The sequence below is a fragment of the Panthera leo genome, chromosome A3 (genome assembly GCF_018350215.1).
Source record: "Panthera leo isolate Ple1 chromosome A3, P.leo_Ple1_pat1.1, whole genome shotgun sequence".
NCBI lineage: Eukaryota > Metazoa > Chordata > Mammalia > Carnivora > Felidae > Panthera > Panthera leo.
Genome location: NC_056681.1, coordinates 139,082,354 through 139,097,719, shown reverse-complemented (window position 1 = coordinate 139,097,719; position 15,366 = coordinate 139,082,354). Strand labels below are relative to the sequence as shown.

Here is a 15,366-nt window from a genome sequence, read left to right as displayed (position 1 = left end):
ATGAGAGGGAGACACGTAGAAAAGTCCCAGCAAACCCAACTGAGCACATCTCCACCTGACCTGCCCCTTCGCAGACCCCGAAGCTGCTGACGGCCTCCCCGAGCCTCCCTCCAGGGCAGCAGGGCAGAGACGAGGGCAGGTGACATAGGGAGCCCGGGGGCACGTTGCTTGGGGCCCTGGCAGGGCCGTGTGCGGTGTGTGTAGGTGACGACTGAGAGCGGAGCGGAGCAGAGGGCCTCCCGTAGCAGGACGGGGGCACAGCGGTTGTCGACAAACCCCCTTTGAGCTGACACTCCACGTGTATTACAGGCCGTGAGACACAGAAAAGGTTGGAAAGACCGGACAGGGAATCTGGATCTCAGGAGAGTTCTTAGGGTCGAGGCTCTGTTTAAACAAAGAGCCCTGGGGACTAACCTCTGAATGGAGAATTTATTTATTTTTGCTTTTGCAAATACTGGCTGTGAACACTGTGTGCCTTTTCTTACAAGTCAGGAACGGGTAATTGCCTCCCAGAAAATTATGTTCGTCTTAACCGAATTTTCTGGTTAAGGGAGTGATAACTGAGGAATGAATTTTCCCTTATTAGTCATTGAAAATGTCTCTGGGCCCTTTGGCTGGGGCGGTGCCTCGGCCAGCACGCCATGAGAACCGGAGGGGCGCAGGGTTGCGGGCACAGCGAGCACTCTGCACCCCTGCGTGCAGGTGCCGGACTCCATGATGCTCCCGCGGCTCCAAAACTGGCGTCCCACCGCTTTCTGACAAGGTTTGCCTGTCCTCTTCCTGCCTCCTTCTCCCGGAAAAGCCGAGGTGAAGGAACTCGTCTCCTGTCGGCTCCGAGGCCGCGTTCCGCGAATGGGCTGCGGGTTAGGCCCAAGTCAGGAGTGTGCCACAGGGGACGCAGTGCCCCCCCGCCCTGGTTCCTTCGTCCCGAGCTCGCCCTGGTGGCCGTCAGTGCGCCTGGCGCATCTCTGTGATTCCACATCTGCTTCTCGGCTGAGCCGCCAGAAGCAGCTGGACGTGAACTTTTTAACCGGCATTTAATCGTGTTCTAAATTAGTTAACGAAGAAGGAGCAAATCGGTTGATGGAACCTCCAGAGACACTCACGGAAACTGTTACCAGTTTCCAACGAGGAAGGTGCTCAAATTATCCCTAAAGTAAAAGACTCAGGAGCCCGAGCCACCTGTCCACACACACGGACCCGGGCCTCTGGCCGCGGAAGGCAGGGCACGGCTCCACGGACGGTAGGTGCGTCCTCGGGAGGAGCCCTGTGGTGACGCCTCCTCCCCGGCCTCAGGGTGTGGGCCAAACATGCCCCAGAAGGAAAGACGAGGGCGGACGTGGACCCAGGTGTACTTGAGGCATCTGAGAGCGAGTAAAGGAGGTCGCGTTTCTGAAACTGAAGCGTGGCTGCTGAGCTCCGTGGCCAAGAGCGTTGGTGCCACGGCATTTGTCATCCATACAGCCGACCCGGTGGAGCGGAGAGCAGACAACGGAGGGAGGGAGGCGCGTGGACGGGCCACGGGGCGTTCCACGTGACGGTGTGAGCGGGAGGCACCTGAGCCAAGCCGAGGTACATGTGCCCGCAGCCCCTTCCAGAACGTCTGTGCTCTTGTCTTCCACAACCTGTTCTCAGGGACGGGGACGCTCGAGCGACAGCAGGCTCACCTCCTCTCTGTCTCTTCCCCCCACGCCCCCTCGCTCTCCCAACCTCCCCCTCTCTTCCTTTGTCCCTCCCTGTCTCCCCTGCACCCTCTCTCCCCCTAAGTCCCTGTCTCCCTCCCTTCCCTACTCCCCCTCTCTCTCCCAATCTCTCCCCCCCCCCCCTCCCAACCCCTTTGCTGCCCCCTCGGCCTGCTGAGTGGCTCATCCCAGAAATGAAGTTGCCTTCGGCTGCGTGTGAGGTCAGCGGGCGCTGGCAGGTCGGGCCCGGGATGGGGAGCTGGTGGTGCCTGATGGTGCGTCTGACACGGAGCGGGGTGGGGTAGGGAGTAGGCGGTGGGAGAAGGGGGAGGCGGGGGCGAACCGCTTATAAGTGGCGCCGAAACAGGAGCCCAAATTCCAGGAGGGCGAGCGAGTGCTGTGCTTTCACGGGCCTCTTCTCCGTGAGGCAAAGTGCGTGAAGGTTGCCATGAAGGACAGACGAGCGACATGCTTTATACGTTACAATGGTTGGAATAAAAACTGGGACGAACGGGTTCCAGAAAGCGGAGCACTCAAACACGTGGACTCCAGGCGGCAGAAACAGCGACTGGTGTGCAGAGGGGAGACGAGAGGCACTGCCCCGGGGAGGAAGACGGCCGGCCTGCGGCAGAAAAGCGTTGAAGTGAAAACCAAAAAGAGCAAACAGAAAACACCTGGAAATGGAGACACCTCAGCCTCCTCGCAAGAAAAGGGCCCGAGTGGATCCTGCCACTCGGTAGAGAATGGTAGGTAGAGAATGGTTTCCTCATTCCGAATTCTCGGTTGAGAATGAGGAAACATCCATGAACAGAGTTGAAGTGGAAGTAAAGATTCCCGAAGAACTGAAACCACGGCTTGTGGACGGTTGGGACTTAATTCCCTGGCAGAAACAGCTTTTATCTTCCTGCCAAGAAGAACGTGGATTCCATTCCAGAGGATTATGCAAATTACAAGAAACCTCGAGGAGACACAGATAATGAGTCCGCTGTGAACGAGGTGGTGGCCGGGATAAAGGAGTACCTCCATGTGATGCTGGGGACTAGCTGCTCTGCAAACTTGAGAGGCCGCAGTACGCGGAGATGCTCGCAGGCCACCCGGACGTGCCCACGTCCCAGGTGCACAGGGCACCGCATCCACCGAGGTGGTTTGTACGAACTGCAGCCATGTTGGCCTCTACGCCTCTGGATGACAAGAGTCCCGCATTGTTGCTGAATTCTCTCCATGATTTCCTAAAGTACCTGGCAAAGAATTCTGCACCCTTGTTTAGTGCTAGCGATTATGAAGTCGCCCCCCACCCCCCGCCCCGAGTACCATCGGAAGGCTGTGTGAGGCGAGGCGCTGACACTCTGTTTGGATTTCTGTAAACACATTTTGGTTCGGTCCTCCTCTTATACAAATGATGTACTTTGCAAACGTTAGTGTACAAGAGAATTGGTGTTTGCTTTCTGTTTGATCCTAAACAGAGAAAATAAAAGGGGTTATGGCCCCTTTTTTCCTTTTTTTTTCATTTCAAAGTCACTACCAATGTATTCAGTGATGGACAATGAGAGACATACTGTAGTGTTTCATTGCCTAGACAACAAAGCTGCTTTTGAATGCTGCTGGTTCTATCCCTTTGACACCATGCAATTTTATAATACGTGTTAATGCCGTATGACAAACTGCTCTGACTCCTAGTGCCAAAGGTTCAATTCAGTGTATACACCTGAACACGCTCATCCGTCTGTGCTCCGTTTTTATGGTGCTTAAAGAGCCCATCCTGCAGGCCGTCCATGCTGTTCCTTAGGCATCGTCCCTTTGCTCCGACTGCTGAAGACTGGTGGCCTGTTTCATGGTTTTGTATTTGTGTCTAATGCACGTGTTAACATGATAGACGCAATGCGTTGTGTAGCTACAGTTTTCTGGAAAAGGCAATCTTTTAGGAATTGTTTTTCAGATCTTCAATAAATTTTTTCTTTAAATTTCAAAGAGAAAAAAAAAAAGAAAAAAATGAAGTAGCCTTCAGGGGTCCAGGTGACGTCTTTGTCTTGGTTTTGAGCCCGTTGGGGGTCACGTGTCCAGAGCCAGTGTTCACACTGACGGAAGACGCAGTTGAACCGAATCTCTGAGCGGTGCAGGCAGCCGTGCCCCATCCCTCAGGCCCAGCGCTGTGGAGAGGACGTCACCAGGGCAGAGACGGCGGTCATGTGCCGCTGGCACTCCGCCCCGGCGAGCCCAACTGTGGGGGGGGCTCCGTGAGGTCGGTAGGTCTGGGGTCATCGCAGGACCCCCGGCACAGTGTTGGACGCCTGCTCCTGGAAGGCTCCTGGCGCCCCAGCTTGTGGCTGCGGCAGCTCAGTGAGGAGCACGGGACTCTCCAGCTCACCTGCCGTCCTTCCAGCTGGGACGTCATCGCACTCCCATTTCCAGAAGAAAGGCTATGGCGAACCTGCCCGTGGAGCGCAGCCAGCTGGCCCACAGCCACCAGGGCACCTCCACGATCCACAAAACGCTCGCTCCCCCACATGGGGCGAGTAGGGTGTGCCAGCCACGGTCCCACTGTCTCCAGACTTAAGACTGGTCCCAGCCTGACCCCCATGAAGCCACCCCGGCTTCTCGTCCGCTGGCCTCAGTCTGACCCTGTGGTCGTCAGCTCCTCCTCCAGGGAAGCGGTAGCCTCCCTGTCAACTCCATTCCGAAGACCTGGGTCCAGCATCAGCCATGTCCACGGGCCTCTTGCTGGAGCACAGATCTCCGTTAATGTCAGGACCTGGGGTGAATGAGATATTCTGGACTAGGGACGGACAATTATGTAACACACAGTGCTGCACGGCTCGTGCTCCCAAGCCCACGGCGGAGGGTGCCAGCGTCACAGAGTTACTGTTTCCTAAGAACTTTCTGTCCCATTAGACTCCCTCTTCTTGATTATGGCTGCGCCATGGTGATGGCCCTTTCTTTAGAGAGGTTACATAACTGTCGGCGCCATTCCGATGGCCATAACAACACCGGACCTGGGTTCCTGGCATTGGGAAGCCTGGTTCCATCTGTGGGTCGTCACCCACACCAGCGTCTGGCTGTCCGTTAACGAATGCTCCCTGCAGTTAGCTGTTTCTGGAAGCTTTGCTGATGTGCACGTCCTTTTTTTCAAAGTAATCTCTATACCCAACGTGGGACTTGAACTCACAACCACAAGATCAAAGTCACATGCTCCCCCCCGACTGAGCCAGCTAGGCGCTCCTTGTACATGATCTTTGCAAGGAGACTTGAGAGAGTGGGTGTTCTCTCTGCCACTTTCTCTGTGGAGGGAGAATGTCATCATGGCTGTAGACATGGGGAAACTGAGGCCCGGGGTGCTTAATGCGAAGCTCACATCACTCAGCTTCTACATGATAGAATGAAACGTGTGCACGGCCGTCCCCTCCGCCTGTCCCCAGCACTTCCCGTGATGCCCCACGGAAGCCCTGTTTCCAGTAAACACGGAAGGGGAGGGTCCCCGTCCCTCACCCCCCACCCCGAGTCTACCTTCTGTCTGCGTGGATGTGTCCCGAGCACCACGCAAAAGTGGCTTCGTGTCTGGCCTCCTTCCCTTAGTGCCACATGTGCAGGGTCCATCCACGTGGGACAGATGAGCACTGTCCTGTTGTGTGGACACACCAGGTTGTGTTCAGCCCCTGTCCACAGACACATGGCTGGTTCCGCCTTCCAGGTGCTGCGAGCGCTGGTGCACAAGCGTGTGCTCAGCGGTTCTGGGCGTGTCCCGGGGGCCGCCGGGCTGACTTCCCACCAGCGCACGAGAGCTCTGGTTCCTCCCACCCTCGCCCATCTGTTATTTTCTGTTTTGTGAAATCACAGCCCCCTCGTGGGTGGGAGGCGGGGTCTCCTCCGGTTTTTATGTGAATGTCCCTGATGCCTAGTGGAGTCCAGCATCGTTTCTGAGGTTGTTGGCCACTCGTGCACCTTCTCTGGGGAGATGTCGGTTCAAGTCCTTTCCCATCTTTTAGGAGGGCCGTGTGTCTCTCTCTGGTTGGGCTGAGCGAGTTCTGTCTCCACACATGCTGGGTGTTAACCCCACATCAGAAACACGACTCACGGGTGTTCTCTGCCGTCTGTAGGCTGTCTTCACCTTGTACTCCCGTGAAAATGTCCTTTGATGCCAGAAGGTTTCAATTTTGATGAATCCAGTGTGTCCGTTTTCTTGTTGCCCAGCAACCGAGCGTTAAGCTTCCAAGTCCACACTTCATGGTGGCTCCGGAGCGGCAGCTCCCGTGGGGAGGTTCTCGTGGGGCGGCTCCCGTGGGAAGGCTCTCGTGGGGCGGCTCCCGTGGAGTGGCTCCGTGGGACGGCTCCTGTGGAGTGGCTCCCGTGGGGCGGCTCCCGTGGGGCGGCTCCCGTGGGCAGCCTCCTGCGTGGCAGTTCCCTGGGCACCTCCAGTTCCTGACTCAGCCTGCAAGCGTGTGCCGGGGTTCACAGCTGGTTGTGTGCTGTCCTGACGGCAGCTCGAGGCCTCCGGGCAGCCTGCCTTCCGCTCGAGCACAGGCTACTCACGTCCCAGAGGTAAGAGAATCTGCACATTGTGAGGAGTAGGTTATTTTTGGTTTCTGATTTTTAAACTGGTGGGAACAAGAGGAGGCCACGAATACAGAGCTGCACCCCACCTGCTCAGCGAGCTGCGTCACCCCACAGTGACGACACCACAGGAGCCCACGGGCTTTCTTAGAAGGGGCTCAGTGACCCCTGGTGGCTCCTCTCTCCCGGAGTCTGAGTGGATTTCTAACAGCCGTGGCGTTACCAGTGCCGTGAGCCGCTGCCCCATCACCTTATGGGAACCCACGGCTGCCTTTGGGATTTCCAGACACTTCCTTTGCAAGACCTTGGTGTAAAAAATAAAGTGAAAGAGATAAACTTGCCTTCAAACTCAGACTTTCCGTGTTCATCTCACACGAAAGGAGCCAGTCCCCGGGGACAGGAATTTGATCTGCCCGAGCTGCCCTGAGTTTCTGGGGCTGGAGGATGGGCTTCTCACAGGTCCTGCTTCCCCACCAGCGGGTCCTGCACAGGAGCACGCTGGTGACACCCAGAGGGTTGAGCCGTGACAGGTGGTGCAGGCACTGAGCAGAGGCCAGCGCCCCCGGAGCCCAGCTCCCGCGACACCCCGCCATCGGCTGCTGCCAACGACGGTGGCGGGGACCCCACGCCAAGCGGCCCTGAGAGCCAAGGCACTGTGGCCCGCAGGAAGGTGGACATCAGCACACCACCGCCTGCAAGAACAGGAGCCTCCTGTCCCCATCCCCGCTCAACAGAGGACAGCGCTGTCTCCCGGTGACGGCCCGCCCACTCCTTGGGAAGATGGGAAGTTGCTGCAGAGGGCAGATGCCGTGCCTTGCGTGGGGACCTTCTCCATCGGTCCCTTGTCTCAGGGCCTGCCGTGTGCAGGGCAGGGAGTGGATGGAGGACAGACCCGGCGTGCAGGTGGGGCAAGTCAGGAAATTCTGCACAGACAGGGATCTGCTGAAGGCCACACAGCGTCCAGCTGGATCGGGTTCACCCCTTCCTGCTCCAGGGGTCTGTGCCGAGGCGTCGATGAGCTTCTGTCGTGATAGGAGGCTCAGTCACTTCTGAGGCTGCATCACCTCCACCAGAAACTGTAAAGGTGCAAAAAGGGGTTTTATAGCTGCTGTCCCTAAGCACAGAGCTGTGCCAGCGGGTGGCGGACCCTTCTGGAAACAGGAAAGGAAGGAACGAGAGGGAGCGTGTGCAGGAGCAGGGGGCCAGGGATGGGACTTGAGGGCAAAGGTCGGCGTGGCCAACCGGGCCTGGGCGTGAGGACGCGGAACACAGAAGCCAGTGCGCTGAAGGCCACCAGCTCAGGTAGCAGGAATGTAACTTAAGTGGGACAAATGTGGTTTTTAAGGACGAGCTGCACCCGTCGGTTCTGCCTGAAACACAAACAGTGCAGGTGTCATTCAGCCTGGCCCAGGCCTGGGCTGACACGTCCCCCTTCTGAGCCTTCAGAGGATACTGTCCGGCCGTCACCGCCTGTTCACGTGGACGTTGGTGCCCTGGCCGCCCTCGCGGGGCTGGGCTACGGACGGTGCCCACCCAGAAGGAGCACAGCCTTTCTTTAAAAGGTGCCAGGGCGCCTGGGGGCTCAGTCGGTTGAGCGTCTGTTGATTTCAGCTCAGGTCATGATCTCACACTTTGTGGGTTCGAGCCCCGTGTGGGGCTCTGTGCTGAGTGTGGAGCCTGCTTGGGATTCTCTCTCTCTCTCCGTCTCCCTCTTCCTCTCACCCCTACTCATGATCTCTCTCAAAAAGTGAAAAAAGAATTTAATGGGTGGATGGGTGCTTGTTGTAGTTGAACAGAAACAGACTTCACGTAGCGTCTGTGCACCGAGCTGTCTCGTTGGGTCTTCCCCGGCGAACCTTCATGTGACAACAATAGCAGCAGGTGCCGTGCGCCGCTTTTCACCTGCGCACCTGCACAGGGGCATCCCCACCGAGGCCCGGGTGCCAGTGCTGGGGTCGCCGGCAGGGCACTTGCTGAGGATCACAGACGACTGGATGTGGAATGAAGGCCAGGACCCGGGCAGCCCCGCCTCAGAGACCCTCTCCTCCGTCCACGGTGCCTCCTCCGTGTTCGTCACTGTGTGGACACCGGGCCGTGTGGAGCGGTGAGCACAGGTTGCCCGTGTGTCTGGTCACTCGTCTAAACACAGGGCCTGCACATCCTGAGTTAAAGAAAGAACCGGCCTGAGCCTGTGAATGACAGAATAGGACCCAAGAGCCCGGCCAGCCCACCAAGTGCTGTGGGCAAGTGACACAAGCCCATAGCCTGGGCCCATGTCCCCCTCTGTAATTGTCCCCAGTCCATTAAGGGACAAAGGTCAGACTCACTGGCTGCCCAGGATGAGGCCTCACCTGAACTTGGTTTCTGTATTTATTTATTTTTTTTAATTTTTTAAATGTTTATTTTTGAGCGAGCGAGAGACAGAGTGGGAGCAGGGGAGGGGCAGAGAGAGAGACACACACAGAATCAAAGCAGGCTCCAGGCTCCCAGCTGTCAGCACAGAGCCTGACGTGGGGCTCGAACTCACAAACTGTGAGATCATGACCTGAAGTCAGACGCTTAACCCACTGAGCCGCCCGGGCGCCCCATCTAATACACTTATTTCTACTTTAGTTTTCTATATTAATTTCACAGGGAAAACCTTTACCAGCTCTGTGGGAAATTCACTTTGTTTATGCCTAAGAGAGTATGTGTCCTTGTCAGAACACGGGAATTTCCAAATAAAACATTTCTAACAGCAGAGAAAAGGAGGTGCCCTTCACAGCCTGGAAGCCCCCCTTGGCACGTGTGAGCCCCTGCGGACTTGCTGCAGGCTCGAGACCACACTCGTGCAAACAGCCTTCCCGGAGCAGACGCTCGGCCTTCCAGTACGTGTCCCTGGGGGACAGACACACTCAGAGCTGTTGGGAGACTCAGACGTTCTCAACGTCCTGGCAAGGTAACAGTGCCGAGCTTTCACATAAATAAAACTTAGGAAGTTACCATTCTGCTGTTTGCCGAAGAGGAAAAAGTGGCTTCAACTATGAGCCAGAGAATCAGGCTTCCCGGCGTGAGGCGGCAGTGTCAGGAGGGGAGTCACAGAGGACGCGGCAAAGGTCACGGGGAGCGCTTTCCTCGAGGAAGGGGGGAACCCAACAGAGAACGGGAGCGGTCGGCCCGGGTAGATTCCCAGCAGGGTTGGAAGGTGGGTGCATGCGTCAGGGGGGCACTTTGAACAGGTCTCCACGTGACCCGACGGTGCACGGGCTGGACTGTCCCCTCCCCGGCCTCTGCCATCCCAGGGAATCACGGCCTCCGTGAGACTCCCTCTTTCCAGACCTAACCTGCCCCCCTCGGATGTTTGGGATCTTGGTTTTCCCACGCTCTGCCGGGTGACCCCTCACCTAGGACTCTGTGGTATCTGTCCCTGTCTGCCGGGCGGGCCGTCACCCTGTTGCCCCTCCCCTGGGAGCAGGGTTCGTGCCCCACCCCGTCCCTCCCACAGGTGGTGATCTCTGTCCCGAGGGTGTGGTGCAATGTCTCCCCATCACACTCCGTGTGCGTTCCGCACCTGCCAAGCTCTGGGGCCGGGCTGTTCCTCACGACTCCGTCTCATCTCCAGTCCCACCTGTGTGTGTCTCAGGACGATTACAAGGCGCGTCTGTTATCCCAGATGTTCGTCCTTGTGTTCTGCCAGCATCCGTTCCCGTGTGGCTTTGCTCACTAGCCCCGCAGCCTCTGTGTTGCCTTCGTGGGGAAGGGACAGGCTGAGGCTCCGGTGGAAGTGCCACCTGCACGTGGATCGCTGTGGCCGAGTGGAAACTGTCCTCTTAGATGGTGGTGGACGTTCAACTGTCCCCTCGCACAGGGTCTCCGATGGCTATTAGGGAAAGAGGGCACCTGATGCTGGCCGCTGGGCTTTGGAAGAGACGTCCGTCACCTCAGACACTTTCTTTTTTTTTTTTTTTTAACGTTTATTTATTTTTGAGACCGAGAGAGACAGAGCATGAATGGGGGAGGGTCAGAGAGAGAGGGACACACAGAATCTGAAACAGGCTTCAGGCTCTGAGCTGTCAGCACAGAGCCCGACGCAGGGCTCGAACTCACGGACCGCGAGATCATGACCTGAGCCGAAGTCGGACGCTTAACTGACTGAGCCACCCAGGCGCCCCAGACACTTTCTGACAAATGCCACTGATTTGTGCACCGAGATGGAAATACGGATAGCGATGTGATTTCTACTGGAGGAGGTTTACTGGGGACACACAGGTGATTCTGACATCTGTACACTGATTGGATGCGTCACTCTTGCGATCGATGCCGCAGGCCCGGAGCAAGGACTGAGGAAGAAGAGTTGTCTCAGCCCCGGGCGACCTCATGATTCACACCTGGAATTCACACATGGCTCCCTAAGAAGTTTTACTTCAAAGGAGAAGTTCTAGGTATTAAAACACTCAAAAGTTGATGATTATATAAGCTGTGAGTCGTAGTCCAACAAATCATTATTTCAGCCACCGTGAAATATTTAACAATGGTTCCTAAAGATCTAGGTCATTGGGACAAACATGCCACCGAAGAAAGAGGCGTGGGCGAGGTGCTGGGGGCCGGCGGACGGGCCGAGTGCAGGCGGGTCCATCCCCAGGCGCGTGCGGCCTGGCTCTCGGGACCTCACCAATCTTGTCCGTAAGATGCACACGATTTGCACCGGACGGTGCTGCAGGATGTGAGCGGGAGTGGCTGACGGTGCAGGAGGACAGAACGCGCCTGAAGGACAGGCTTGAGGGTCCGCACAGCCGGGACAGTGTCACGGGCGCTGCAGCCGCCGGGGAGGGCCTTCCTTCTGCGCCCTCACCGAGCACTCAGTCCTCCCTCCGTGTCAGTGACTTCAGGCGCCTCGTGTAGGGGAATCACACAGGGTGTGTTCTCTGTGACCGGCTCGTTCCTCTCAACCTCATGTCCTTAATCCCTGTTGAAGCAGGTGGGAGAAGTTCCTTCCTTTTAAGGCTGCACATGCTCCGTTGGGGACAGACCCCATTTCCTTCATCTGCTCAGCTGAGTGGGCCTCCACGATGCCCTGTCCTCAAGTCAAGCAGATCTGAGAGACAAAGCACACGGCATGGCACTCCGAGAGACACGACCTGGTGGACCCCGGGGGCACGGCAACCCCCCCAGTGACCCGCGCCTCCTGAGCACCTGTCACCGTCACACAGCTTGGGGAGGCGCTGCTCCGTGCATACCGTCACGCTTCCACTTCTCCCCCAGTGTGGGCGGCTCTCCGTGGGGTTCTCTGTGGAGGGCTCTCCCTGGTGGCTGGGGGTGGAGGGGTTCCTCCGTCGGGGGCTCTCCGTGGTGGCTCTCTGTGGCGGCTGTCCGTGGGCGGCTCTCCGTGGGGAGCTGTCCGTGGAGGGGGGGGGGGGGCGGGTTCTCTGTGGAGGGTTCTTCCTGGCGGCTGGGGGGTGGGAGGGGTTCCTCCGTCGGGGGCTCTCTGTGGTGGCTCTGTGTGGCGGCTGTCCGTGGGCGGCTCTCCATGGGGAGCTGTCCGTGGGGGGGTGGGGGGTTCTCTGTGGAGGGTTCTCCCCGGCAGCTGGGGGTGGAGGGGTTCCTCCGTCGGGGGCTCTCCGTGGTGGCTCTCTGTGGCGGTTGTCCGTGGGCGGCTCTCCGTGGGGAGCTGTCCGTGGGGGGGTGGGGGGTTCTCTGTGGAGGGTTCTCCCTGGCGGCCGGGGGTGGAGGGGTTCCTCCGTCGGGGGCTCTCCGTGGTGGCTCTCTCTGGCGGCTGTCTGTGGGTGGCTCTCCGTGGCGGCTGTCCATGCTGGGCCTTCACTGCCTGGCGGGCGTGAGGTCAGAACTCCACACACGACTGCTCAGGTCGATGAGTGTCACCGGACAGCCTTGCTGGTGGCACGTGGATAGGACACCAGCCGGAGGTAGCTGGGCCTCTGGCTGCAGGTTCACAGGGCGCCTGCTTACTCAGTATCTGGAAAAAATAGAGTGGAGGCTTTAAATTGGCTCCTGGATTTCGACCCCGTCGACTGTGGTTTTGTGTGGAATTTACTGGTATGAGCGGAGATTCTGTGTGTGCCTTCGACACGTGGGGCCAGAAAGTACCGATGTCGCCCTCGGCGGGCCTTTGTGCTGGAGGTGCCCGGCTCCTTGTTTCGGCGCTGTGCACTTCCAGACAAGTCTTCTGGGAACCTGAAAAGCAGTTTCCAATTTGCAGATGTTAAACCAAGACCTTGAGGCATGTCGCGTGGACGTGGCAGCTCTTCTTTTGAAATGTCCCTTCAGGAAGCTCAGTAATTATGACTTGTAAATGCAGAAATTGTATTAGGTTTGTGTGAGATTCGCAAGAACCTCGTGTTCCTTCTAGCGAGAGACTTGTTAGTTCCTCTCCTCCAGGAAGACCACCACGACTGAGTCCCAAGGTGTGGGCACCACTGGCGGGCTGGCTTGGGGTGAGGTCTGCCATGAGGTCCAGGCAGCTTCTAGATCCTGTGGTGCCGCGAGGGCTGCGGAGTGAGGTGATTCCTCAGGAACACGTGTTAGGACGCTGTCGCAGGAGGGTGCACCTCGACCACTAAGACACCTTGCTGGTCATTACTCAGAAAAGGTGAAAGTGAGCAGTAATCAGTCATGCGGCTGTCAGGGTGGAAGATTCATTTCCTGCAAAGGAACTTGATCCAAAGTGGAACGGAGGAAAGGGGCCCTTGTGGTTCCTGTACCTGGAATCAGTGGCTCCGAGCACAGGGACCTCATCGGCCCATCTGTGGGCAGGTGCCCCTCTGGGCGGGGTTCACCTTCCTGCAGATGCCCTCCGTGCATCTCAGAGATCCTGTCTTCAGAGGTGCGGAAAGGAGTGGGTCTGTGGAATAGACGAGCCAGCCTGTCATCCTGGACAGTGACATGGCTCCTTCTGAGGCCGTGTCCACAGTGTAGAGCACAGGGGGTGTAGACAAGACTTAGTTAAGCTGTCAATCGGGTAGCAAGCGTCTTAAAAAGGATTTTGATGTTTTCAATTATTTTGGAACTTTATTGTGCCAAACTAGGAGAGAAAAAAGTCAGAATAATGCATTTAAAGCTTTCTCTCCACGGGTAGAATGGGGGTGGGGAGGGCAGCCAGAGAGGACACAGGTCACCATCAGCAATGTTAGGACACTGATGACCCCGTGGCAGCTCACTCGTGCGGGTCCGTGGCTGACGAGCGCACTGGAGGGTCGTGGGCACCTGGGTGGGGCTTTCAGGAACAGGGAAGGCCGTCTGTGACTCCTTTTTGTTTCAGGTGCATCTGGGATCTTCTGCATGGGGACGGAGGGACCCAGGAGTTTGAGTGTTTTTACTTTTATTTTCTTACCTGATGGGGCACCTCTGTCTCTGTAGGAAACCTGCCCCTTGGGCATCATTTCCTCTTTCTCCTGTTGGGCTGGTGACAGCCTGAGGGTGAGCCACGGTCCCGCCTGTGCCCGGGAGCCCCACGCGCTCTGCTCACCCGCTGCTGGCGGTTCCTTCCATGAATGGTTGCACACGCACAGGCATACACACGTGTGCACACATAACATATGCATGCACAGGCATGCACACACACACCACGGCTAACGCACAGTGGTCAGTCCTACTGAATTCTGAACACCAGGAGCCCTGATATGCTGAGACCCCGTCACAACTTCGCCTAAGCACCAACCGGGCCAGGCATCAGTGGGGCCTGAGTGAAGAAGTCACTCCACCCGGTCAGGAGCCCACAGCCTGATGCAGACGGGGTCCGGGCGGCAGCCAGAAGGGGCATCACCTGTATGAGATGCAAGAAAACGAAGCCGTCAGCCTGATCTGTCAGGGGTCCCTGCAAAACAAGTAGTGTCTTCCTGTTTGTGTCCCGTGAGACCGCAGGTGTCTGCTTTGACCTGAGTCCATCCTTATTCCATGTGTGTTTGTACTTGAGTGATTTTCTGGGAGCTCAAAAAGCATAGAATCTGTTACATGTTTTTGTAATGTGCTTTTCTAAGACTCACAGCGTTTCATTTTATCTTCTTATTCTTCTTCCAGGAACTCGAATTCCCGGACCTGACAGCCGTCCTGCACTGTGTTCACGCCTTCCTAGCAGCAAAGGTGGCCTCAGTGGACCCCGCATTCATGGACAGCCAGAGCTTCGCGAGGAAAAGTGCTTCTGCTGAGCGCTGAGCATTAAATTATTTTCTTAAGAAATGACTCTTTCCTGCAAATATGACAACTCTGTGTGATTTTATAATGAGCCTCTAGTTGTGATACCAATAAAACGTGTCACTAGTTTCCAGAGACGCATCCCGCTTCTTAGATCTGAGAGGCCAGGGCGCTGCTGGGTGCAGCTGCGTTCACGCACGTCCGCGTCCCGGGAGATGACGCACCTCGCGGGCCTGTCTCTGAGTCAGGCCACGGTGGGCTCTGCCCCGCGCCCTCTGCCGCCCACATCACTATCCTCTAGATTGTATTCTCATAAAATGTGACAAAATCCTGAGAATCCCCTGCTTTACTGTCCTCAGACAGGGAAGGGTTTTGTCTTCCCTTTTTGTCAAAGAGGGCTGAGTAAGGGTGTGACGTGAGAGATGAGAAGTATGCGGGAAAGGAAATTAATTTCAATACTACCTTTTCATAAACTGTGTAATTACATAACGCATCACTTAAATGCTAATTTAAACGACTTTCCTAACCTGTGAAATATAGCCTTTATCACAGTTTCCTTGGTTTTTGTACTGTTTACCACTTCTAAGAAGGTCCGCTTTCCATTTTTGTCATCGAAAGCAACTTAATGAACCCCTGAATCTTCTTTTAGGGAGACAGACTGTACTCAAAGTCCAGGTCATAGCCTCATTTCTCATGGTTGTGAGGACAGGAAGCACGTAAACCACCGGGCTGTAAAGTTCCAGAAAACAGTTCTGGGAAAACAGGTAGATGTTTCCTGCAGCTGCAGGAAAGCAGGTGTGCAGTGCTGACAGCCCCATGGCCCCGCGGGTGTGGACCTGAGCGGCTACGTCAGTTCCCTGCAGCCCACCCGCCTCTTGTCGGTCGGTGTTTTGGAAGAAGAACCGTTTTGGTTTGTAATATACATCGAATATTTATAATCACATATTAAACACGTAATATTTAGGTGTTTGAAATGCATCTCCCTTCTAGAAGATCTCTGTACATAGTATGT

At 56.6% G+C, this 15,366-nt stretch overlaps 1 protein-coding gene and 1 pseudogene across 3 annotated transcripts in view; both read left to right on the top strand.

The window, feature by feature from the left end:
- SNTG2 (syntrophin gamma 2) overlaps positions 1 to 14,799 on the top strand; it is a 179,802-nt gene extending 165,003 nt beyond the window's left edge. For 2 of the 3 annotated variants that reach the window (XM_042933789.1, XM_042933790.1), the window contains one exon: positions 14,241 to 14,799. In XM_042933789.1, coding sequence (XP_042789723.1) covers positions 14,241 to 14,375 — 135 coding nt within the window. In that variant the 3' untranslated portion in view covers positions 14,376 to 14,799. Of the gene's footprint in view, positions 1 to 5,913; positions 6,216 to 14,240 lie in introns of those variants that run through there. The other variant, XR_006201031.1, reaches the window with a different exon arrangement.
- Positions 2,025 to 3,011, top strand: LOC122216670 (annotated as a pseudogene).
- Positions 14,800 to 15,366: the final 567 nt, after the last annotated feature.